The sequence below is a fragment of the Talaromyces rugulosus genome, chromosome V (genome assembly GCF_013368755.1).
Source record: "Talaromyces rugulosus chromosome V, complete sequence".
NCBI lineage: Eukaryota > Fungi > Ascomycota > Eurotiomycetes > Eurotiales > Trichocomaceae > Talaromyces > Talaromyces rugulosus.
Window position 1 is genome coordinate 218,584 of NC_049565.1, and position 25,355 is coordinate 243,938.

A 25,355-nucleotide genomic window follows, 5' to 3' on the forward strand; every position below is an offset into this window, starting at 1 on the left:
TATACACATATTTTTGTTCCCTTTTTTATCCTTCGTTCAAACCTATAATTTTCAGTTTTAAGGCTTGAAAAACTATACCGCTCGCTACCCATATATTAGACCAATGCCGTTCCATCTTGCTTGTGTAAACCGAACGGGGTGTTCGGACAGATAGAGAACTCCCCGACTAGTTTGTACAACATGGAAAGACATATTATCACTTAATTCCTGAAACTAAGCTTTCGTATTGCTTCTAGACTAGTTCTCTGTACTAGACTAATGTTTCTCGGTCCTTTTTGTAGTTAGGCGGAATAGGTTGTCGACTGCTGTTAGTGTTTCGTTACCCCATTTGCCTATTTGAGCAAGAACTTTGCGATTACCGGATTTGGTAAATGTATTTTTAGTTACGTAAATTTTGTATTCATGGAAGCGTTCGAGCCGCGAGCAAGAAATTACATGACTGTATGTTGTAAAACCCAGCTCAGGTACTAACTACTAATCTGGACGTTTGAATATCAATACTCGTTTTTCACCCTTACAAAGTCCAATATACCGTTTCAACGAAGAAGATATTTAATCGACAAGAAATTTAATCGTCACTTAATCTGTGGCGAGTAATAAACAAATTGGCTGTATGAGAGGTTTTATTACGAGAAGAGAGATGTGTCAAAAGCCTCGCATATTAAGATGGAACTGCAGCTAGCCAAATTACTGAATTGAGAACCTTAATATAGCCACCACAGTCCTTCTTAAAGAACTAGAGGTATTTGCTTCTTCATGGACTCATCGAGCTACGATGGTTGGGTTATTTGCTGAGACTCCTCTGCCCTGGCCTCAGGATCGTCACACCAAGCCTATCCTCACCCCCACAGAAGGAATCGTACGGGAATTTTGATGTAAATCTTTGAAATTGACATGGATATGGTAATCCTATTATTTGAATTCCTATTTATCAAAATATTGCTGTGATTCATGATCTTCCAATACTGAAATTCGACAGCGAAATCTCAAATTACGTAAGTAGGCTTATGTAATATTAGCGATGTCAAGGACTTTTTCACATTACTCGGGATTATCCCTCTTCAATGCACACAACAAATAATAACAATGTGTCTTCCAAGGATTATACTATGTCTCATAACACTCCTTCGGCTTGCGTCTTCCAAAAGATGTGTCATGTACCTTACGGGGTGAGTGCCTTGTACTCTTCGCCGGTTTTTTTTTTTTTTTTTTTTTTTGCCACAGCTGATCCACGGTCCAGACAACATGACGTAGTTCCGGACTTATCTCTCGTTTCAGATGTGACCCACGTCGCTCTAGCTTTTATGTCTTCATCCATATTCAATACCCCAGATGCATCCACATGGCCGCTATTCACTAGCGTTGAGCGTGTCCGTGAAAAGTTTCCCGTAGACACAGCCGTCATGGTTGCCATTGGCGGCTGGGGTAACACGGATGGGTTTTCTGCAGCTGCTGCAAGTGACGAGAGTAGAAAGCTGTTTGCTTCTAATATCCAGAGAATGGTCAACCAGACCGGGGCAGATGGTGATCGGCGGTGGTCCCATTTGAGGTTCTGGACTTGTGTGCTAACTCTCAATTAGGTGTCGACATTGATTGGGAGTACCCTGGGTAGACTCGCCGTTTCTCATATTTTAATGAATATCTTGGCTCAATCTGACTTATTTAATTCATAGTGGAAACGGAGAAGACTACAAGCAAATTTCGAACTCCAAAAAGAAGTGGGAAATTGATGCATATCCCAAGTTGGTCGCAGAAATTCGGACAGCGCTCGGCCCAGACAAGTTGATATCAGCCGCCGTACCTGGACTGCGACGAGACATGATAGCTTTTACCAATGAGAACATCGCAGCTCTCAGTGACTCGTTAAACTTTTTCAATATTATGACTTATGATCTGATGAACAGGCGGGACAACATTACGAAGCATCACACAGGTATACAACTATCCTTGGATGCAATTGATGCGTACCTCGAAAATGGTCTCGCTCCTGAAATGGCCAATCTTGGGCTTGCCTTTTATGTCAAGTGGTTTAAAACTAGCCCCGATGGAGGCTGTTCAAAGAATCCTATTGGATGCAAAACTATACTGATGGAAGACCCGACAACTGGTGCTGACCTCGGACAAGCAGGTGCCTTTTCCTGGCATGACTCGGTTCCATTGGAACTAAAAGATTCGTTCGACCGAGCTTTAGGAAACGGTCGATATGATCCAAGGGGTGGTGGCCATTACTTTTGGGACAAGACGGAGAACATTTTTTGGACGTGGGATACTCCGGATGCGATCGCAGAAAAGGTTCCATCTCTTGTAGGTCGGAAACAACTCGGTGGTGTTTTTGCTTGGGGGTTGGGCGAGGATGCTCCGGACTTCAAAAACTTGCAGGCTTTGACGACAGGTTATCAAAGCATCTACGAGGAACCTGGCCAAGGAGCTACCGTTCATCCGCCTGAAAAACCGTCAACACCGGGTGGCCAGTCGAGAGACGAGCTATAAAAATGATTTCTTGTACTAAATGCTGAGCTCATGGCAGTTGTTTGTATTTTTGTTTTCTCTACATGGCACGTAGGTATTGGTGAAGTCCTTTATCTGTTTCTCGTGTTATTAGAAGCCGTGTTGGAAATCTTGCAAGATACCGACTAGGTTATAACTAGTTTTCTAGAGTGGATCAATTCCACAACATTTAAAAGGAAGTTACTACTACCAACGTGGGTTATAGCCAGAGTTAGACATCAACTAAAACCGAAAAATTGATATGGAGACATTCAATGTTTGTAGTATTCCCTAGAACTCGAGAATCAGAAGTTGGATAACCCTTAGCAGTTGTCTACGCCTTTAGAGATAATGTCGAAACTATAGTTTCAAATTCATATTCCGTATATATAGTGATGTCTCATCAAAGTAATACCTGTTCAATCTTCCAAGGTGTACATGGCAGAGAAGGAGGAATAGTAATTTAAAGCAAAGCAACAACACCTACAAAGCCGGCTGCCAACACGCCACCGGCAGCGGCAATAGTCTGCTGAGATGCGACGCCTGAAGATGTAGTTGTTGCCAAGTATTCATTTTCCACGGAAAGAATTTGACTCTCCTGCAACAGGAGCTCGCTTTGTGCCGAATCGGGCAAGTAAGTGAACCAGGATGGCTCCGATGTGGTAGAAGCATCAAGCTGGAAAGTGTACCCTCCTTCCCCGATGGAGTCCTGCAAGGAACTGGGGACGGCGGTTGCAAAAGCCTCCGCGAGAGCATTGGCTTCTGATCGTGTCATTTGAGCCTCATTAAGAGAATAGAGGGCTTGTGCAAGCGAGGTGGCTTTTGCGCCGGGGAGGCTGGCTGTGATACCAAAGGCTGAAAGGAATTCCGCCCTGTTGTACACTCAAATATCAGCACGTAAAAACAAAGGGAGGGGTATTTCTGGGAGCCTGGAATCATATGAAAACACTGACATTAAAACTTACGCATTAGTAATGGCGCTATCGGCCGAGGTGGTAGCAGGGTCGGCCATGGCAAAGGCACCCAGGCCAATGAGACTGATAACTGAGGAAACCTTCATTTTTCTCGGTTGAGGTTTATGCGTAACAAGCAGATTGGGGGATCGGAAGGTAGAAATAAGTCATGATGCGAATATTTCGGTCGCATTGCCCCTATTTATAAGCGCGCCTTCAGCCTCGTCCACCGCCTTGCTAGCTTCAGCCTCGTCCGGTGTAAATTTTAGGCAGCTATACTACTCAGTAAGACTAAGCAAGCCATTCTATGCTTCGAAATACCGTGCGTTCGAGCTAGGTCTGCAAGTCTACATCCCAACGCCAACGCGGCCATTACTGATTGGCTTTGGATACGCTAGGCGTTATTAGTTAAATTAAAGCCTGCGGTATCCGAGTCTCCGAGGCCACATCTAATTGCTCATCGCCTAGAAGAGCCGCAGCGTGACAATGTGGCGTGCTACTAAGTGATTGCGCGGCAGACTAAGTCTGCATAGTCCTTTTCATGATTTAGTTACACTGGAACTTTTTCCTTGTTCTTCGTTGAATTGTTCGGTCAAATAGACAAGGCCTTAGTCATCTTAATATTAGGCGCCGTAGCGTACTTTTAGATATATTCAGTGGTTCTCTATTTAGGTCCATCCAACCGCCGAGGTTTTAGAATTTTCATATTATTACTTGCAGAATTAATTATTATTGTACTCTCTCTTCTGACATTGAGGGAAGTGCATTCGCCCGATTCTGTCGATCCCCAGAGCTACCAATGTTATTATGCATAGATAAAACCCTGCCCTAGCCAATAATTAAATATTACTGTTGCGTACACTCATTCACCTCTAAGTCGACATATCGTCTTTTCGACCCCTATTCAATGGGCGTGGGCGGGTAGGCGGATCTTTTTCCGGGGTCAATATTATTAGACACAAAAGACAGCAAGGAACATACCCATATGTCAGCGACGCAATAGTGATCTGCCCAGTCAAATCAAGATAATTATCGCTATTTCCAGCTGCATTTCCTTCTAACGGAATCGACTGTTTTCTGCAAATATGCTGCATTTGTTCTGGGATGCTTGACTGGGTGTCTTGCAACCTCAATGGATCCTCAACGATTGTGAGCATCAACCCCTGCCCCCATTTGTATTAGAATTCACCAACTAGAAGTATGGGGAACACTGACAGCGTCCATGTGCCATTCCATATGGCAATGCAAAAGCCATATACCTGGGTTATCCGCTCGGAAGCGGACTATATAGAAGGAAAGTGGATTTATAAACCATGTGTCTCGGCGCATGGGAGTACTGTTAAAAATGACTTGATCTTCGCTTTTATTAAATTGATTGCCGAAGCTGTCCCATTCTGAAATGGCGTTGCCGAAATTGCCAATTGCAGGGCCATCCGTCTTCACATTGGAGTGAGTGTAGACACCAGCACCGCGGGCCGCAAGCTGTACGTTATGCCCATGTACATGGATTGGATGCGGAGTTTCATCTATTGAAATTTTTATTATTACATAAAGTTGGAAGGAAATAAGACAAGACAAAAAACTGGATGGTACCTAGGTTGTTGATCACGAGTTCGACGATATTACTACCACCCAGGACGAGAGAATTCGTATATTTGCCATAAACGCTATTTGTTTTCAGTTGGAAGAATCTTTTTAATAGAGTAGGAATTCGAGCCGGTGACGTACTCTGCGTTCACAGCATCATAGTCTGCTGATAGGGCTGTATAAAGTGTCGGTACCTGTTGTGGAATGTAGGTAATGTTATTGAAGCCAGAACTTAGAAATAAGCAAACTGCACAAGTAATTACTACGTCCATTAGAAAACGATACATACCGGTACTGTTCATTTCCAGGGGTGGTTTGCTGGAAGAACGATAGATTTAACACAAACTGTTGATCTACACCGCCTTGCCCGAGCAATGGAGCCTCGTCATACGGAGTAAGATCGTTATCATCCCAGATTTCGAATGTATAGACGTATGGAGCAGTTTTTATAATCGGGTTGGATGCTATAGAACACTTGTGTCACCAAAAGTTTCTGGGTCATATCCGGAATATTTGACAAACCATTGTAAACAATAGGAATAGAGGCATTTGGTTGAAACCCCGTATTGGGGATTGCTCTTGAATCCAGATCAACCACATTCATCGCAGCTAGCATAGCATAGTTCTTAGCACTAGTGGGTTGCGTTTTTAACAAGACCCCATATCGCTGAGCGCTGCCGAAGAACAAATTGTCAACTGTGAACGGCTTCGTGTATACCCCATCAGCCTCGATGACGGTGAAATTATGGTCTTCTAGATACAATAAGAACGATGATAGGGCAGACATGTTGATCACGCGCAAAAAGTATGTTCGGTTTGACTGAACAAAAAATTCGGTCGAGGGGCTGTCGTTGATTAGGGCTCTGATGGGCACGGGTGAGGCGCCTCCCCAGGGGTTTTTTGCGACAGCTATTTTCATTAGCTCATCAACTGAAAAGACATCGAAGCAAAACAGAAAACGAGAAATATTACAAAGGTATTCGACATGTAAGTCTGCGGCCTGCTCTGTATTTTTCGTAAGCGTAATTTCCCCTAGGTAAGAACCACACTCTAAAATACCATGATACCAATCCGTGATAGTCATCACTATTTCTTCATCGTAGTCATATGGATTATTAGGGTCATGAATGATCAGCGGGCCCCTCAGACCATCAACGTACTGGCTGGGTGAATGACCTGCAATATATTCCTAAGCTCAATCGCAAAGCACTATAACCTGAGGGATTTGTTTACTGTGATACCAATAAGTTCCGGGCTGATCCACCTTAAACTTGTAAGTATACGAAGCGCCTGGAATAATTGGGCATTGAGATGCCATTGGCGCCCCATCGTTAGCATTGTTATCTCTCTGAAAAATGCCATGCCAATGAAGTGTCATTGACTGGTTGCCAAGGCTGTTGTGTACGTTGACAATAACGGTGTCATTGATATTTGCTCGTAGGGTTGGACTTGGCCATTCGTTATTGATGGCGATAACTGGTCTGAAAATTGTCTTAATTTCGGTATTCTTAAATCCCAAGGGAAAACACTCACCGTGTAAATTCGCCGTCGGGATTGACTGTGATCCAACCAATATCCCAGTTGTAAGTAACGACAGCAGCGTAACTGAAAGGAAAAGATGAAAGGTAAAGAGCAATAATGATTTTCAGGATAAATTGAGAGAGAAACATGGTTCAGAGCCAGCCAGACTGGACGGCGTGTACAGAAGAAGCGAAACGGCAGTGGGAGGAAAAGTGACCGGTTGACTACTGAAAATGTGCCCAACTTGTACATCAATTGATAGACACTGCGCCTATTAAATACTTCAATGTTCATGAGATAAATATGAAACTCCACCAACCAGAGCGTATATATTATAATTCAAATTCAGAAACCGTAAATATAACAAATCTCACAACAGTCAAGCCCTATCGGCCACATCATTGCACCGGAGAATAAATGCCGAGGTTGGTGACACCGTTTGCTAATAACGAAGTAATAACGAAGTCACAATGTATTACAATCAGATTGCAGTAACTGCCACTAGGACTCAAAATAATCACGAGTCGCAATTTTTGGATATGAAAAGGTAATTCGGAACTAATTGCACTCCCGATACCACGGTATGGACAGAGATATCAACCCTCTGGATTGACACATGCACCGACCCCCTGCCTTGCTAGTTGACAATTTCCTATATAATACATGGCCCTGACTCATGTGGCACTGCGTGTAGCTTGTCATTTAGAATGGGCATTTATGGCCATAGCATTTTATGGCTGTCGTGTAACATAGATATCGCCAGATGCCATCGCGAAAACAAGAAATCTGGGAAGTGTACAAAAATTACATGGAGATGAGAAAGCCTCATGTTGAAACCCTTGTCTATCATATGATTTGAGTCATGACAAATAAGTTACTAAGTGAGCAGCAAAGCGTTCTCCATTATAATTAACATTTATTTCAAATATCAGTGGTATCTATAAGTCCCAGATGCTAGTTGACTATGTGACATTCTAGAGACAATGACAGCTACCCCTCACACACGCCATAAATTTTGGTTTGTTACACCTTCGTTTAGAGACGTTGATTACATAGCATAAAAAATATGGCTTATCTGTAGACAAACTTAACTGTATTGCTGAAAGGAGAAAGCCGTTTTCGCCATTTTGAGGCGCCATAGACCAGTGTTCTACGACCACGCTCTAGATAATCTACCCATGAATTCTAGTAAAAATTAGATCTGTATTAAATAGAAATAATTATATTATCATTTAATAGCGCGGCGGCTGTGTTCAAATACTGTCGTACGAGGAAAGCCCCCGGTAAACATAGACTACGTTGTAATGCACGCTAGGGGGATCTAATTGTGTCAGACGAGCTTTTTTTATGACTCAATTGATAAGAAAAAATTCGCCATCTATGAAAAGAGACCATGTATTCCTTAAAGGGAAACCTAGCCTCTCGTGATGATATTATCAACATCCCAACTTGTTATATGGTGTGGTAGTAGTAGGTTGCATCCTAAGGCGCCAATATTGCACTGTCATCAGGTTTAAAAGTGATACATTGCACATGTGTCAAATAGATTAAATAATACTAGGAGAATGTTCCAAGGAATCTTCGGTTCCAGTATGATTGGCCCAACCATGAGATCTAACCAATAAGATGGCAAAAACCTAGACTTGGCAATAAGAATTCCCACCAAATATGTGTTCAAAGGTTTAATGCTTTATGACTCAATAGCGATTAACTTTTCTTGCATTGATCTAAACCCCCGTCGGGCAAAACGTGATGTCTACAGCCATGCTTACTGAATACGGATATGTCATCGGTCAAAACGCGACGTGCATGTGTCACATAGTTTAGCTGACAGATGACCCAGGCTGGTTCACATTTAGATGAAGGCACAAACAAGCCTAATCTGATCCATTCATAGAGTTTCAGCTGCAACAAACCCTGTTCAGAAAGTTGTGATGGATGCTAGTTGGGAACACCTTCCAAAAACGGTAATTCCGTCGGCATCAATCAATACTGTCTCGCTTCTCAACCAGACCCTGCTTCAGAGAGGACGTATAATATGCATCAAACAAGTCCGCACAACGTGAATTTTTTTCATTTACATAATAATAACATAATCCAAGAATCTACTGCAGAATCGAGGGAATCTAAAACCAGCGACTCTGATTGGCTAGTCGGAGTATATCCAGCAACATGATTGGCGCAGTGACTCCGAGCTCCGAAATCCGAGACGTCGCAAATTTCTCTCCGCTTCACTTCATATCGCGCAGAAACTGTGCATCTCAGTCCGACTGCACGCCCTCAGGACACAGAGATATGTTCCCATCGGCTATCATGCGTCGGAATGGCAAGCCACAATCCTGCGAGCCCTGTCGGAAGTCCAAGCTTCGATGTGACCATACCCGGCCTGTCTGTGGTCGATGTACCGCCAGGAATATGGCGCAGCGCTGCTTCTACCATCCTTCGCCGATGACCAAAAGACCTGCGTCTGACAGCCGCGTCTCGTCTTCGACCCAAGACACGTCGTACCGGAGTGATGGCCGATATCGAGCCCATAAGATCATTAGCCCTAGGTACTTAGTCGCTCTCTACGTGATGACGGAGCCGAGATTGCTAACATCGTATCAGTGGCTCTAATGCATCTAGTCCTGGCATGGGAGTTCATCTGGCACCGACAGCGTCTTCGAGATTACAGTTGGCTGCATCCCCTGGTTATCTCGGTTCAACGAGCTACTCGGCAGTGCTGGCAGAGCACCAGAAGGAGATTCCTATTGATTCCGAAGCACCGGTGGGCACAATGCCGAATGCCATAGACCCCGACAGTGCACAGGCCGGTTTCCGGGTTCTTGCTCTGCTGTACAACTTGACCTTCCTCGATGGACTAATTGTTCGATCCTATAGAGGAAAATGGTACAGGATCTTCCCGACATCTATCATCGAGAAGATCGTGAGCGTCACACGGCGACTTTATGATCATTTCGAGGCCTCTGAGACTGAGGCTCGATTAAGCGACCTCTCCATTCAAGTCTTTCGCAACTCTTTTAGACCGATGCCTCGCTCTAAAGACATGACAGTGGATGAATATGTCGATACATTTACAGGCGAAAACACGCGCTGGGAAACCATTGCTCTTCTGCTCGCCATTGCAGGCAATGCAGTGCTTTCATGCTACGAACAGGACCCCGTTTTTGCGGAGCTACGAGGGTATAGCGACGGCCAGAAGGAAAATTTCCAAGTAAAGGACCAGCTCTTGTCGCAGTTGTCCGACGCGGCTAGTACATGTCTCACGTTCTGCGACCATACAGCCGCTTCGAATGAAATTCTAGCCTATGCGCAGTATACCGATGTAGTGGTTAAAACACAGCAGTATGGTGATTCCAGTAAGTTTTATTTCCCCCCCGATTAAGTCATGAAAGCCAACAAGCTGAATCGTGGTTCACCAGGCTATCAAGCGTGGCGTCGTCTCGGTGACCTTTCTGCCACGGTGTACGCCTCTGGTCTGCACAAGGTCGATGGCCCTGCGGATGAGAACTGTCCATTTTTCTTGAAACAGCTACGACGATGCTGTTTTGCCGCGGCATTCTTCGTCGACAAATCCGTGGCAACGTTTGTGGGGCGACCACCCCTGATAAACTTTCGTTATTGCTCGCTTGCCCTTCCTTACGATCTTGATGATGATATGCTTCTTGTGCCAGGTGTCGCCGAGCAAGATGTTTTGAAACAAGTCGACGTCAACGGATGGGACAAGGATGGGATCAAGCGACGCACAAGTATCGTTCGCATCCGGTTTCTGCTGTCGATTTGTCGCGACGAGATTCTCGAGATGGCCTTGGGGGATGGGTATCAACGAGATATTCCCCGGAAAGCAGAGTACGTTTAAATTCCCTTCTTCTTCCTCTAGAGCAAAGATTAACATGATAAAAGAGCAATTCTGGAACGCGCACACAAGGCCTGGGAGCAATGCCCGGCACATCTGCGCTACGATCACCTCTCCCAGGAAGAACTCAACAACCAACTCCATTGGCAGCACATGGCAGTCACTCTGCTGTACATGGACTACCTGCACAGCCATTTCCTGCTGCACCGTGCCGTTGTCAAGTACACTGATGCCGGCCAGAAGCCTCTCTTTGACACCGCCAGATCATTACTCTCCACCGTACTTCGCCTTTGCAACGAGCGCGAAGTCACCACCGACCGAAGTAAACAGGTCTCATGGGTTGTGTTATACTACGGCCTCCCTAGCGCGTGTGTTTTGGCATTTGAAATCCTGCGACAAACTCACAACCCAGGGCCTCTCCATCCCTCTGATGTTCATTTGCCACGATCGGAAATCATTCGCAATCTTAGCGTGTTTGTTTCTTGCCTTGCCTGGGCTGCTAGTCCCAGCCCGAGTCATGGAAATTATGCTGTGTGCCGGGAAGTCGAGAAGAAACTAGCACACATTCTCGACCAGATCCTCGACCCCCCGCCGCGAGTGACTGCACCACCTGAAGATTTCAGCTTCGTGCAAAATTTTGCGTCGGGGCTAGAGGGGTACTTGGACTGGAACCAGTTCAATAATGGGTACGATTTCAATTCGGATTATTTTGCTTTTTGAGAGCAAATTCTTAATTCAAATACAAAACAAAATCGGGGTATCTTGCAGTCAAACCAAAGGAAATCCCATTCACACCATCCAGATATAGTCATGCGCAGGTCGACTCCGTTCGTGAAAAAACTGTTGATGACACATAGGACATGTGTAGTGGCTTCGCAGGTACCACTTTTCAAGACATTGCTTGTGGAAGACGTGCATGCACTTGAGCTCATGGATGCCGTGTGAAAGCTCGACCTGATCGAAGCAAATGACGCTGCGATTGTTACTATACATCTATGGATAGACAAATAGCTGGTGCCAGAACATACCAGACAAAATGGCTGTCGACGCTCTGCGACAGACCCAAGGACTCCTTGACGGTTGGCCACCACTCTCCCAATGTCCTCGTGGGCGAGACAGCCTCGAGTCGTTTCAGACGCTCTAACGAGCTTTTACCGCCGGGGTCTTCAGTGTCTTTGCGACTGCGTCGGTTGAAGTAAACAGCGAGACTGTTGTTTGGGTTAGCAAGTTCGACCGTAATGCGACAAGATAGCAAGGGCCGTACATCATAGTACAAACAAACAGTAGCGCAATCCCTAGCACGGCACCCAGCAAAGCCGTGACTGACTGGGAGCCAGGGCTTGAATTGTTGTTATTATCATTATTGTCGGTCTGGTTATTATCTCGTTCGACGAGTGTAGCAAACAAGCCGGCGTACCGGAGACTACCCATCCTCGTCGGATATAGTCGAAACGCACGACGGTGTCTGGCTACCGCTTCGTAAAAAAAAAAATAAAAAAAAATAGGAATAGACGATGCTCTCTCATAAAACCGAAAAATCTTGATTGCGACCGTTCTCTTTCGCTGTGTCGCACTTCTCGGCCAGGCGCATCAATGTACCAGGTAGAGACCTCTGCCTTGTGCAACATACACGCCCAGCACTTCACCAATAATAGCACAAGCGACCATGAGGCCGAGTCGCATGATTCATGTTGGTTGGATTCAGTTCAGTTCATTCCGAATTAGCACTTTGTAAGGCTTTTATTTCATTATATCTGAGGCAAGGTACAAGTGAGATAAGAGTGAGGGTTTCTTCCGATGTTATAAACCAACACACCAGCTCCACCAGTGATGCAATCATAAGCGCACTGGTTCGTTAGTTCCAAGAAGTCTCCTGCGAGTTCATTGATCGTCTAATTAGCTTTGCCGCTTGGGGCGCCGGTGCTGTGAGGAGAAAAATGCCAGGTTATAGTCGTGACCTGAGTGACCTCGTGTTGCACGACCAGCATGCCCTCGCTCTCGCCAATAAATTGTATGATCGTCTCCACTAGAGCCAGACTTAAGAGCTTTATTAACTTTGACTTTATAAAAGAGCAACACTTGGCGAGAGGCTATGCAAGCGCACACGGGATGATTAGTGTATACAAACAAAGTCAACTGACTCGGATCCTTAATTTCACCACGCTTATCCTCGACCAAAACAAGACAGCGACAGCAAAAATGACAACACTCTGCAGACAGCTGCCAGTCCCTAGGTCGCCTAGTGCGCGTCCGGCGATCAGCTGTACTGCAACTCACTGCCCCATCCGGGCATCCCATCAATGCGGGGTTTCGCGTCGCACTGCAAGGATCGACTTTGCAGAGTCATTCTTCTCTTGCCTTTTGGCCTTTGATTTTCTTGTAAATTGTGTTATCTTTTTGCTCGTGAATCTAGCCCGTTCATCAACTGTTTTAGATCCACCGAGCACCAGGTGGTCCGGCTATTCTTGCTGGACTCGGATGTGGTGGTGTCATCGACTGCTGATAATGTGATAAGACTACTGTTCCATGGATCATTTAAGTTTGGCCATGCCAAGGCGTATTCCATCATAGGCCAATTCAATAGATATGTGTAGGTTTCTGACCAATCACAATCTGAAGACAAAGGGTATCAGCAGGCAACATTATATTGAATCAATCAAAATTAGTGTCAAATGCAGATCAGAAAGCAAACTTTCTTGCTACCGCTGCTTGTTGGAATAAACAACAAGTTTCACATGTTCTAGACTGCTACTCGGACAACACGTGAAATGAACATACAAGCACCATGTGTCTCCTGTATCGATTGCATAGTAACTATAGTTCTCAGAATTAGAGAAGCAGGACAAATGCAAAGTCTCACCAGCTGTCAAGTCGCTTCTAGTCTCAAAAACTTTCCTTGAACTTGGACTCTCTTCACTTTTACTTGGTCTTTCCTTTCTATTGTCTCTTACAGTAACTAGGGGCTAACACTGTTGATATTGCAACGGGTATTTAACAGCAATGTTGTGTAGATTTGCCTTCGTGGGTAGCGTTGATAATTAACAATCAGGGGCCTACCTACTTTATGTCCTTTTTGTTCACAAAGAACGGTGAAGAATTGTACATAAAGACTACTGTTCTTTGGGAACCACCGTGTTTCCATTTTGATCCTCTATCGGCTGCGATCAAATTCAAGCTTGGTGGGACTCTAATAAGAATCATTTAATTCTTTCATACAAAAACGATATCTGAGAGGTCATACGTGAGGGACATAAAACCGAAATTAAGGCAACCAGCTCACTTGAAAAATCTTGCCGGGATTTCAGAGACTCCATAGGAGATGTTAAAGCCATAGCAATTGGCCATCCCAGAGTCAAATGTATGCATAGGATGACTGCATAATTAGAGCTAGCGATGGGGCTATTCTTCCTTCGGCTTGCTAAACATTTGCAGGCCGAATGTCAGCACGGATCCCGTCGGAAGTAGCTGAAGCAGCTGAGCAGCCTCATTATCCACTTATTTCATACACCCTACCACTAAATGTCTAAAAAAGAAAGCCCTTGTAGGTTGTATGACCACACTAATTTAGGGAGTCTCAGATTGGACGGCGTCGGCATGTTATATAGCTAGATCAAAAGCAAATACTTCTTTATTAGAATTTTCCCTTTAAACTTGCTGACACAATATAGGTGTAGTATTTTCCTCTTGACGATGGGTTCACTTGTACAAGTCTTGTTTTGAGACACACTGCCTGTGACTGATTTGGTCAACATGAGTTACTGTATGAGCGGCGCCCTATATGTCCTATTACAGGATTGGGCCTGACTCTTTACGGATGTCGGAGGGACGATCAGCGGACGTCGGGTGTGCAAGAAGCCAAGCTTCACCTAGTGCTTATGCTTATTGCTTCGAAAGCTTGATTGATTGGTAAATCTGTTATGCTGTTCTGGGATCTGCGGGGTTGTTCTTGAACGAATTGCATGACAAACAACGACTAAATAATGCCACTATGTACTGATTCAGCTTCGGAAATGCCACCAGCCGTATTCCTCCTAGCCCAATTTGATGTTTTCATTCGTTCATCACCATGAACTTCAATGGGGCGGGCCATAAATGACTTCGGATATTGCTTCGATTGGTGAGAACGATCAACTTTGTTGGATATTATGCACTGGTCCATTCCTAAATGATATATACAACCATTCGGGCATTGATACAGCGAAGAGCGGTGTGGTGGCTAACCCCAATGTTTGACGTCCAACCTCAACTATAAAAGGTCGATGATTCCCCTGCCTGGTTTACTCTTTTCTTCTCTCATCATCGATCTCTTCTCCCAACAAAAAGATCAACTCCAACCAGCATGCGTATTCTGTCGTTCCTCCTCATGACCCTTGCGGCAGTTGCTGTCGCACAAGACTGCTGTGAAGACCCCCCTGGCTGTGGCTGCCCTGACAACTGCTCCGGCGTAAGTATTCTTCTATAACGTCGAGAAGAGGCCTCCGCAAACTAACCATGAAATTAGGATTGTGCTGGTTGCTGCCCCGCCGAGGACATGCTCAAACTCAACTAATCTTCGCATCTTTCATATCCGCCGATCAACATTATGGGCTACACTACGTGTGATTGATGCTATAGTCGGGGATTTTACTGGGAATAAGGATCAGGCTCTGTCCAACCTACGAACGTTTCCTCGCTTTTTCGAGGGGTCGTGGGATATTAGTAGCTGGAAGTTACGCCTTATTCACCAATGCGCCATGATTTTATTGATAATGATGTTGTCACGAAAGTACATTCACTGAAGACAATTTCGTAATTTGATTATTATGATTTTCTCTAAATAATCTTTACCGTCTTAAACCAAAGAAGTCGAATCAGCATTAGCATGAGCCAGCTGCCAACTGTTTCAAGAGTAGTCCTCAATCGTCCTCAATCTATCATTTAATCCACTTTCGCTATTAAAACCACGTTAGATTAAAAATCTAACTATTAAGAATTAATAATACCAGTATAAATATACAAAGATATAAAAGAAAAATGATCTAGGGAAAGAACAGATGTGCATTACATCAAAAACTGTTCACATTCTGCAGAATACCCGGCTGCAGTTTCTCCAACCTTTGGCCAAGTTGTTCCCAGATAGTGTTGCTCTTTTCAACCCCAGCCTTATCTGTGATGAATGGCGCATATTCTTGCACCGCACCAGCCCGCATATATTTTCCATTGGTTTCCTTTCCTGCAGACGCCGCTATCACGACTAGCCGGGAACCTTCTTCTGATGTGCGAGCAAACAGAGCTTCAAAAACTCTCATGAAAACTTTCAAAGCACCGTGGAGCTCGCCAGGCAAGCCTGTTTTGCAGAAACATGGATCAAGAGTATTGACCACGATGGGGTTGGTGGCATCTGAGTTGACAATGGAAGCTAACTTGATGATAGCATATAGAAGAATCAGCTTGGAAAGATTGTATCTATAATAAAAGAGATTAATACAGCTCCGGAAAGCATTCTTAAGATTACACTCACTGGTTCATGCGATTCGAGTGGCTTTCATCACCGTACCAATCGAAAATATTGTCGCCATAGTTCTCAGGGAATTTTGCAACATCATACAGGGCCGAGCCCGTGAATGTCAGATGTGGTGTCACCTCATATTTATTTGCAGTCTCCTTCAATTTCGGGATAAGCTGCAAGGCTAGCAGAAACGTGCCAATATTATTCACAGCAAGGGTGCGTTCCGTTCCATAAACGACCTGGTAATTTATTGTCTGTATTCCGGCATTGTTGATCAATACGTCTAGGCGCGGCAGTTTATTTGCACGCTCAACAAACTTCTGGACAGAAGCAGGAGACTCGATGTCGAGTTCCCAGACTTCGATGACGTCGGGCTTGCAGTTCACCGAAGCTTCAATTTCAAGCTTTGCACTGTTACCCTTGGAGGTGTTTCGGCAAGCAATGATCAATTTGCTTGCTCCCAGACGGGCAATATGCCGTGTTGCTTCTTTGCCCAGGCCGGTATTGGCACCTGTGATGATGACGGTTTTGGAGGCGAAGGAGGAGGTCGGGACGGGGATTTTGGCTATGAGCTGCGTGTGGAAAAAGTTTCCGAGAGACGGCATGGCTGTGGATAATTGGTTTAATCTCGCAATGTTGCAGGTTTATGTATTTCCTTTTTTCGATGAGGAACTGGTGACCACCCTACGACCTAAATATACATCCTTTTCAAATGTTGTCTTTAGCCCTAGGGTTAGGGTTAAGTCCGCGGCGATAACGCCACGGAGATCATAGCCTATATCCGCGGAGATAAGTCACGTGGCGCCTCCTGCACATTGCCACATCGTGATATCGCCGCGGATACAATCCAGTGCTTCGCATGCACAGAAAACCAGAAGTTTCTTCGGTCGTCTACGGCTAATCGGCTGGTTCAGGACTATGGCTGCTGTGGCCCAATTACACAAGGCTGGCCGGCGCAATCGCATTCCTCTATCATGTGATCCCTGCCGCAGTCGCAAGTGCGTCAACCAGTTTATTCTCAGCGTTGTAGAGGATGAATGCATGCTGATGAGGCCAGACTGAAGTGTAATCGCGAGCAGCCCTGCCAGAATTGCACGGCACGCGATGAGCTGTCTGCTTGCAAGTACAAGGGCTCAAGGAATGTTTCGACACCAATAGCCCATCATGAAGCACATGGAGATCCTATGCAGCAGCGGATCGATCACCTAGAGGGTCTAGTGAAGAAGCTTATAGAAACTCAGCGCAAGGATTCCACTGTTGGAGGTAGTGACGTCGGTAATCCCCACCCAAGATCTAAGCATGCAAGTCTCGATGTAGCGTCAGATGCTTCAGATGTGGGCCACAGTACCGGAACAACGGTGATTGATAGCACTCATTCTGTGTACAGAGGTGCAGACGATTGGTTTGATGTGCTACAAGAAGTAATATCTCCTTTTTTTTTTTTCCAAAAAAGAAAAAAAGAAAAAGAAACTTGGTGACTCTAAAGATCTGACCAATTATAATCCAGATCAACCAACTCAAGAAGTTCTGGAACCAAAGCCAAGACGACCAGGCCAGCTACCATGACGTGCAGCCCAATCTGTCTCACATGGTTGATGGCTCAAGTTTACTCTTTGGTCATGTCAAACCTGTTGAAAAAATGGAAATACTGGCAACGTTGCCGCTGAAATCAGAGGTTGATAGGATGATACCCTGGTTTTTCGATCACGAAAACTTTCCCATTATAGTTCCCCGTAAGTTGTGCCAGTATCAGACAAGATATAGTTTATAATTATGGACTCACGCTTTTCCCAGCAATACTACATGAGGCAACTTTTATGAGCGAGGTACCTGTTCCAACACTCAGTTTTACATATATAACCTTTGCTTTTCGACTGATTTAAAGAATTAGTACGGTGAACACTGGAAAAATCCTTCCAAAACAAACATCATATGGCTAGGCCTGCTTTTCTCGATTCTTGGAATCACCATGCTCGCATATCGTCAAGTCGGCGAACCACCAGAATACGAAGGCCTCTCCGAATCGCTGTTCCAACTATACCGGATACGCACAGCGCAGTGTCTACTTGTTGGCGACATTGCAAAATGTTTACCATATACTCTGGAAACCTTGCGTTTCAACGCGACTGCCGAGTTAAATCGAAAAGACGACAACAGTCGCGGTCTATGGATAATGACCGGAGTCATTGTTCGGGTCGCAATCAACATGGGTTACCACCGAGATCCTTCTCAGCTATCTTCTATTTCGGCCTTGCAAGGCGAATTCCGTCGTCGGATCTGGCTGTCAGTAGCGAGCATGGACGATATGTCCTCATTTGGAGGCGGCTTTCCTCGCATGATCCCGGCAATATATTCGGATACGATGGAACCGCGCAATTTGCATGATTGGGAGTTGTCATTTGACGAGAATACAACCAATCTCCCGCCATCAAGACCACTGATGGAGTATACCCCAGTGTCCTATATGATTGTCAAGGGCCGCGTGTTTCGAGCGCTCGGCCGCATCGCCGATTTTAACAACAATCCGACTCTGAACTCTTCTTACGAGACTGTGCTCGAGATCGACAAAGCTTTGAGCGAGGCACATATCCAAATTCCACCGTACATGAGAATCCACCTGGAACAAGACTCGGATGAGTGCCCGTTTGATCAAACTAGCAAATTAGCTTTCTCAAGTCTGAGTGTCGAATGCATGTATCACAAAGGAATGTGCACATTGCATCGAAAGTTCATCGCCAAGGCTAGATTCAACTCTCGATTTGATCTTTCTCGAGAACGATGCATTACATCTGCACTGGCACTGCTAAGTTGCCAGCGGTTTTTGGTGCCCTCTTGGTATCAATTTTCCCAAAGTAGACAAATGCTGGTGCTCGCGGCCATGGTGCTCTTTTTGGAATTAGAACTGCGCCGGCGCGACTCGACAGATATGCAGGCATCTTCTTCTATTCTACATGCATTGGAAAAGTCTTGCGGTTTCTGGAAAGAGGCTAGAAGCTCTTGTGAAGAAGCTTCGAGGATACATCAAACCCTTGCAAGGATGCTTTCGAGCTTTCGAGACGGTCCTACTAACTCTTCCGCGACTGCTGTTACAACCACTAGTCCTTATCACGCAATGATCACCCCAGAGTCATTTGAAGACTTCCCGAGACCAATGTTGACAAGTTCGCCATCTCAACCAACTTACGACGAAAAGGGCTTTTCTTTAGAGCGAGATTTATTTACGATGCCAAATGACATGGAAATTGACTGGGTTGGTTTTTCTTTTCTTTTTGTTTCCAGAAATAGATATTAATTATGGAATAGGCTACATGGGATTCGTTTATTGAGGGCAATGGTTTTGAAGACGGAGCTTTATATTGAATCAGCACCAGCAATTCTTAAAATGCATCGCATCCAAACAATTTCTAGTCTGATAGTGTATTTAATTATTCCCGCGATATTTATTATCAACAAAATATTAGATGACTACTTGTGCTGGCATGCAACTCTCTGCCTGCAAATGTAACATAGAAATGAGCTTAATCGCATTTAGAATTATCACATGTTTCAACCAACAAGATGAATTCCTAATAATGGCCCGTATCCAACCCACGATTAATGCAGGGTAATCAATGGTTCAGCAGTAACAATCTGACATAAGTCGTCACCATGTCCGTGGTTAACCGCTAGACCGGTCAGCCCTACTGTATACAACTTGCCCAGCCACAGCTGAAACAGCCGACCAGCGCCTCGTCCTAAAAAAAAAAAAAAAGGGTAACTCAGAACGGGTCCAAATGTTACGAGTCAGATTGACTCCGTTAAAATTCGGAGTTTTATGGAGGAAAATGTTCTTGGTGTTATTAATTCCTGGTGCTCAGTGCATGTATATTGAGCAATGATGTATCTTCGTGTGCTGCGATTGCAGGTCCAGCTGCAATTGTTCAGATAGAAAAGAGAGGGAAACAATTAAGAGATAAAAAGAGAAAAAACCGAAACTCATTTGCGCTTTTCCACCAGACTTCAGCGTCCGCCTGAACTCCCAATTCTGCTCACGTAAAGTTAAAAAGTAATGGAAGTATATTTTCTGCGACCAGCGCGAAATTCAAATCGAGTATATGCTTCGGAATAAAAAAGCCATAAATTTTGGGAGACAGGATTATGCTGCACACCATGCAGCTACTAACCAGTCGACGAATTGTTTTGGTGGATCGTGAATTAATTGCTCGAGACTCGCTCCAGGAAAGTCGTATCGGCCTTGCAAGGTGGCCATTAGGTGGCGTAGGCGCCATGTTTCAGATGTATTGCCCGTAGATTGAGCATATGAAATAGCGCTGGTGAGAAACTCTTCACTGACGTATTGGCGTTGAAACTCCACTCCTAAATAAAAGAGAGTTAGACAAGCTCGTGCAAGATTGGACAAAAGCAAGAAAGGGGCCATATACCGCACACGAAATATTCTATCGCTGTGACAATGTCGTCGACTTTCATCCGCTCAGCAGCTAAAAGAAACTCATCCGGCCATGTAGGGAGGTCAAGTGCAGCAACAACGTAACGAGCCACGTCTTCGGCGGATGTCATGGAGATGCACACATCCGAGGAGGAATGGAATGGGATGATAGCCGTACGCTGTTGGACATTGACAACATAGTCACCTTCTCCACATATATATGTTCCAGCGCCGAGTTGCAGAGCCGCCATTCCTCCTGGGTAGAATCTCTCATAGAAAACACCACAGGAAAATGCTGAAAATTGCATGCCGTATTGGTCCCTTTTCTCAGAGAGCAGAGACATGGCGCTCTTCTGGCCCCGGTCAAGTGGATCGTTTGTCGCTGGACGCTGAAGTAGTGGTCCCTCGAATTCGGACGGCACGAAGCGGCGAACGTGTACTTCGGCGGCAGCCTCGATAAGTGACAGCTGGGCTGGGCCAGTGACAGTCGAAATGATGGTATCGACACCAACCAGCTTATAGCGTACATCGTCAAGATTGTCGTAGTTCACGGGGAGGACCTGCCACCCTTTGGCTGTGAGGCCGGGATTTGGCTATATTAACATGTCCATCAGTCAGAGTCCATCGAAACAGGGGGCAGCGAGGTAAGGCTGACAGTTCGCGATAAGAAGAAAAACTGGTGGGATGTTTGCGTGGATATATAGTGAGCGATGTATTGAGAGAGACCACTGGTCCCTGCCAGTGCGATCTTGATCATTTGACAAAAGGTAATGGTAGAAACAAGATTAAAGATATATAATATTTTTTTAAGCCAAAAGAGACCGGTGATGAGGTACAAATGAAGGAGAGGGTTCTGAAATGAGCGACATAGAAGGGAGGGCAAAAAAAGAAGATGACGAAGAACAATCAAAATCCGAAAGTGAAAGAACACGAGGCAGCCATGAAAAAAGCTGGTCGAGTTCTGCCTTCTAAAATGGAAGCCTGAGGAGTGGGATAGTCCAGCCCTTTGATAAAAGAAACGCCCGCAGCAAGATGCCGGCACAGCAATATATGGAAAAGTTTACACGTATGCCGAGTACGTCCAGCCATAGTACCAATAAGAAAATTTCTAGCGAAGCTTTCGAAGGGCAATTTTAACGTACATGGAAGCCATCCCGATGTAGTCAAGGGCGTCAACCGGACCACAGCGGTGGGCCCCTCTGAGCGAAAGAAAGAGCAGAGTTCTTCAGCAATGACCAGACGATTTACGTGTCCCATCTGGTCGGCCATTTTTCTCATTGGCCAGTGCGGGAAGACGTTCTCCTGCCGAGTGCATGTTCGGACGACATTCAGCGGCGATTGGTGGGAGGCCTAATCAAAGGAAGCAACGGTCGAAAGCCGTTAGATGAGGCTTTGTCGAATGACGAGGCAGAAGCGAGGTCTAGCCGGGCAGCTATGGGCAGGGTTGTTGATCGTCTCACGCACTCCGCCCCGAACCGGACAAGAGAGCGTAAATGGTCCCACCGTAAAGGAACGATGGAACGAAAAAAGAGGCATCGGCTGAGAACGGTAGAGCCGATTTGCGGGGCCTGTTCTCCTAGCTCGCGGGACTCACGGACGGGGTGACTTATTGCTAAATGAGCCATCGACGGCATCTATGTGGTCGTATGCTACAATACAGTGTGCATTGCACTGTACTGTGCATACAGCTGGTGATGGATAGCGGATGCGTCAGCCGGGCTGATCAGGCCGGGGCTTCAGCGGCCAGGGCCCGGGGCCCATAGTTGCAGCGGCATCGTAGCGGGGAGGCCGACAGCGAAAAGACACACTGGAGCTGGAGGGGTGGACAAGAGAGTTGTTTGACCGTTGGAGTTGTTACAAACGAGGGTCAGCCCTTCCCAAACTGGCGGTCTGTCCGGTGGGCCGCTTTTCAGCCGCATTCCGAGAACAGACTAGCCTGGGTGCCTGAGGGGTAGGGCGCGTAATCGTTGACTAGCAGTAGCAATCATCAGGGGGTGGTGTTAATTAATGTCGACGCTGGTAGCCTGGAAAGGGAGGTGGTGAAGGCGATCTGGTCTGCTGAGTCCCGAGGGTCGAGCGTGAAGTAACAAGAAGAGGAAGAAGAATGAAAACAAACAAGGCAACAGCGCCCTGCATGTCAGGTGACGATCGGCGGGCGCGAGGCAGAGACGAAGGCTTGGCAAGGCTGACTCGCACGTGATCTCGCGAGCCGCCGGATCAACGCTCTCCCGGTCCGACGGAGCAGGTCACGGGACTGCGCGTGACGACGCGATTGTCGCTTGTTGATCGCGCGATAAATTAATTACTAGCAGTAGTAGTACGTACTACACATTTATGTCTGGACTTGCTCGTAATTCGCGCATTCCTCATGCATGGAACTGTTCCAGGAATGAGGGGCAATTTAATGTGTCCACAGTGTATGGAACTAGTAGCAGTACGTATCGTCTTTTACTCGGCAATAATAATAATCTCGGTTGTACAAAAACGTCGAGGCAAATTCAACAATGGCACGGAGTAGCGGTAAAACAAGTCGCAATAATCGAGAAGACACAAAAAAAAAGTAATAGGAGGCGTGATATCAATGTCGGCTCCGCGCGGCGCACAAAACAGGCGCGTCGTGACTCGTGACTCGTGAGGCCAGCGCGCGGGTCCCTCAGTAATAATAATGCACCGCGATTGTCCCCATACTTCCGCTCTGGGATAGACCGTGCAGCCCGCGTGCAACACCCACGACGCGAGCCATAATTAAACCACCGCCGGCGTGTCTGCTTCTCGCTTACTCCGTTGCCCTCTTGTGTGAAGCAAAGCGTCGTGGGTTTTCTTTCTCTCCCATAGACAAGAGAGATCTACTCGGACAATGCCTACGCTGGAGGACTCGACGTCGTCGTCCATCGCCGCCAATTCGTCTTCGCCACCTCAGGCTTATGCCTCGGAACCGGCGAACCTCAACTATGCCTTCCTCGTTCACTCGCAGAAAACATTGACACAGAACCTACCGCCGCGTGTAGACAACAAATTGCTGGCTCGCCAGAAGCGGAGGCGGACGAGGTAAGCAGACTGCTCCGCTTCACCCGTCGGCAATGCAACTAACCAAATGCCAATCTTGCAGTCCGGAGGACCACGCCGTTCTGGAGGCCGAATACAAAAAGAACCCAAAGCCCGACAAAGCTGCGCGTACCAGTATAGTTAGCCGCGTTGCTCTGGGCGAAAAAGAAGTCCAGGTACGCGTTTCCGACGCGTCTTTGCCTCGATTCCGATGCAGTGGTGTATGGCTGACCAACTGCTCTTTAGATTTGGTTTCAAAACAGACGACAGAACGACCGTCGAAAGTCCAAACCTCTCGAGCCTCATGAACTCGTCGGCCCGCGTGCTTCGGGAAGTGCCGCCGATGCCCCGCCAAGCAGTCAGAATACTGGTTTATCACAGCTTGGCTTTTTGTTTGGGAGCGACGACCAAGAACGAAACGAAGACGAAGACACAAAGGCTGAGGCCGAGCCTGATGAGGGTGATGTTGTGCCTAGTGTGTGCAATAACAGCAGCGACGTCGACCTCCCAAGCTCCCAATTGAACGGCGAAATCCCTTCGTCTCAGACAACTCATCCGCTGTCTGAAACTGCTAACCAGGAAAAGGCCGTCGAAAAACCCGAGAGTATAGCTGGGCTAGGGATCGACGTGATGTCTAGGAAGCGTGCCTTTTCAGAAGTTGACGCGGTGCCGCCGCCGGCCGATGCCCAGTCAACACAAGTTGAATTTAAGTCGCCTCCGTCGCTTCGAATATCCATGTCGTTTGATGGCAAGGCCCTTGTCAGACAAAAGGGAGAGAAAACACCATCTCCTCAAAAGCCACGTGCTTCTGCCCGAATCTCCATGTCATCCGATGGCGAGGCTCTGATTCGGACCGAGGATGAGCCGTCTCCCTCCAAAAACCGCATGCGTATGGTACCCAGCCGCACGCGACGACAGTCTGGACTCCGGAGAAGTACAAGCGCAGTTGCCTTTGGTGGTTTGAGGCCTGCGATAGCGGATCGAGAAGGAGAACCTAAACCCTTTGGGCGCTCCCGTGACGCCCGCATGTGGGAGCTTTACTGCGACACGGACGCCCGGAGTGCCTTGTCAACCCCAGCAAGCTCTCAAGGTACAACAGGTGCTCGGACACCAGGACTGTACCGTTCGGGCAGCCATCGGTCGCTAGCTCGTACCAGCTCGTTTTCGAGGTCCACGTTTTCCGCACGCCCTGAACTTGACAGCCACAGAGCAGCAGTCGAATTTAGCGGAGAGAAACGGAGGAAACTTGGGCGTACCGTGTCATCGTTGGGTCGTCTAGAATCGGTTCAGCGGGTTGGGTTAGCAGATCGGTACCCAGGAAAAGCACAGCAGGTCGCTGGAAAGGCATCATCCAAGGACCAGACAGAGGAGCTAGAGCAGGACGCAGGAGACTCTGACAAGGAGAATTGGTTACCAGGAACACAAGAGCGAGCGGCTCCACGACGACACCGAAGGGTGGCCTCTCACGCGCCTCGTGCCGTGTTGAAGGAGAACGGATTGCGGAAAAACACCACCGTTGATGATCTTGCTTTGGCGGCTGGTGGCAAAAAAAGTCGGGCCACGAGAGGCCTGCGCGGCAGCAACAAAGAAAACGAATTCTCGCATCCCGGCAAGATTGATGCTGAAGTGGCTGCGTTTATGTCCAAGACAGGCTCGTCCAGCCGCGAAGAAGATCTTGACTGTATTCAAGGGCTGCTGTCGTTGAGTCAGGGCGCATGGAGGTGACAGTGCCCAAGAAGAAAAAAAAAAAGAAGAAGAAATAAAAAAAAAACACACAACAAAACATGAACAACACACAAAACCAATGTGATGATGATGTCTAGCGAGATGGTTTACTTTCCTTTTGTGATTTCCTTTTTGGTTTCCTATATTTTGTCGCGATGATGCCTCGAGAGCAATTGTCTTTTTCTCTGATGGTTGTACAGTCTGCAGCGAGCGAACCACAGCGTTTTCCCCTCTTCTTTTCGCCTGTACAATTACGATGGGACGTGA

The 25,355-nt window shown here is 46.4% G+C and overlaps 9 protein-coding genes across 9 annotated transcripts; 4 read left to right on the plus strand and 5 right to left on the minus strand.

The window, feature by feature from the left end:
- Positions 1-1,086: 1,086 nt before the first annotated feature.
- Positions 1,087-2,490, plus strand: TRUGW13939_08631 (uncharacterized protein; the record flags this gene model as incomplete). Its single annotated transcript, XM_035491761.1, has 4 exons — positions 1,087-1,169; positions 1,241-1,524; positions 1,581-1,608; positions 1,674-2,490. 4 exons carry the CDS (start codon positions 1,087-1,089, stop codon positions 2,488-2,490), a joined length of 1,212 nt encoding a protein of 403 aa, XP_035347654.1.
- A 460-nt stretch (positions 2,491-2,950) lies between these two features.
- Positions 2,951-3,547, minus strand: TRUGW13939_08632 (uncharacterized protein; the record flags this gene model as incomplete). The annotated part of the gene is made up of 2 exons (XM_035491762.1): positions 2,951-3,359; positions 3,453-3,547. The coding sequence occupies 2 exons, from the start codon at positions 3,545-3,547 to the stop codon at positions 2,951-2,953; spliced, it is 504 nt and encodes a 167-aa protein (XP_035347655.1).
- A 793-nt stretch (positions 3,548-4,340) lies between these two features.
- On the minus strand, positions 4,341-6,697 carry TRUGW13939_08633 (uncharacterized protein; the record flags this gene model as incomplete). The annotated part of the gene is made up of 9 exons (XM_035491763.1): positions 4,341-4,371; positions 4,422-4,603; positions 4,656-4,966; positions 5,034-5,107; positions 5,169-5,258; positions 5,317-5,491; positions 5,550-6,203; positions 6,261-6,508; positions 6,561-6,697. 9 exons carry the CDS (start codon positions 6,695-6,697, stop codon positions 4,341-4,343), a joined length of 1,902 nt encoding a protein of 633 aa, XP_035347656.1.
- Positions 6,698-8,720: 2,023 nt separating this feature from the next.
- TRUGW13939_08634 (uncharacterized protein) lies at positions 8,721-11,124 on the plus strand (the record flags this gene model as incomplete). Its single annotated transcript, XM_035491764.1, has 4 exons — positions 8,721-9,100; positions 9,156-9,907; positions 9,971-10,397; positions 10,452-11,124. 4 exons carry the CDS (start codon positions 8,721-8,723, stop codon positions 11,122-11,124), a joined length of 2,232 nt encoding a protein of 743 aa, XP_035347657.1.
- Positions 11,125-11,193: 69 nt separating this feature from the next.
- TRUGW13939_08635 (uncharacterized protein) lies at positions 11,194-11,835 on the minus strand (the record flags this gene model as incomplete). Its single annotated transcript, XM_035491765.1, has 3 exons — positions 11,194-11,377; positions 11,433-11,612; positions 11,687-11,835. The coding sequence occupies 3 exons, from the start codon at positions 11,833-11,835 to the stop codon at positions 11,194-11,196; spliced, it is 513 nt and encodes a 170-aa protein (XP_035347658.1).
- A 3,614-nt stretch (positions 11,836-15,449) lies between these two features.
- Positions 15,450-16,497, minus strand: TRUGW13939_08636 (uncharacterized protein; the record flags this gene model as incomplete). The annotated part of the gene is made up of 2 exons (XM_035491766.1): positions 15,450-15,849; positions 15,905-16,497. 2 exons carry the CDS (start codon positions 16,495-16,497, stop codon positions 15,450-15,452), a joined length of 993 nt encoding a protein of 330 aa, XP_035347659.1.
- A 313-nt stretch (positions 16,498-16,810) lies between these two features.
- On the plus strand, positions 16,811-19,252 carry TRUGW13939_08637 (uncharacterized protein; the record flags this gene model as incomplete). Its single annotated transcript, XM_035491767.1, has 6 exons — positions 16,811-16,890; positions 16,950-17,313; positions 17,400-17,625; positions 17,687-17,718; positions 17,784-19,142; positions 19,196-19,252. The coding sequence occupies 6 exons, from the start codon at positions 16,811-16,813 to the stop codon at positions 19,250-19,252; spliced, it is 2,118 nt and encodes a 705-aa protein (XP_035347660.1).
- Positions 19,253-20,027: 775 nt separating this feature from the next.
- On the minus strand, positions 20,028-21,075 carry TRUGW13939_08638 (uncharacterized protein; the record flags this gene model as incomplete). The annotated part of the gene is made up of 3 exons (XM_035491768.1): positions 20,028-20,248; positions 20,314-20,911; positions 20,974-21,075. The coding sequence occupies 3 exons, from the start codon at positions 21,073-21,075 to the stop codon at positions 20,028-20,030; spliced, it is 921 nt and encodes a 306-aa protein (XP_035347661.1).
- A 2,100-nt stretch (positions 21,076-23,175) lies between these two features.
- TRUGW13939_08639 (uncharacterized protein) lies at positions 23,176-25,088 on the plus strand (the record flags this gene model as incomplete). Its single annotated transcript, XM_035491769.1, has 3 exons — positions 23,176-23,366; positions 23,428-23,539; positions 23,610-25,088. 3 exons carry the CDS (start codon positions 23,176-23,178, stop codon positions 25,086-25,088), a joined length of 1,782 nt encoding a protein of 593 aa, XP_035347662.1.
- Between the last annotated feature and the right edge of the window lie 267 nt (positions 25,089-25,355).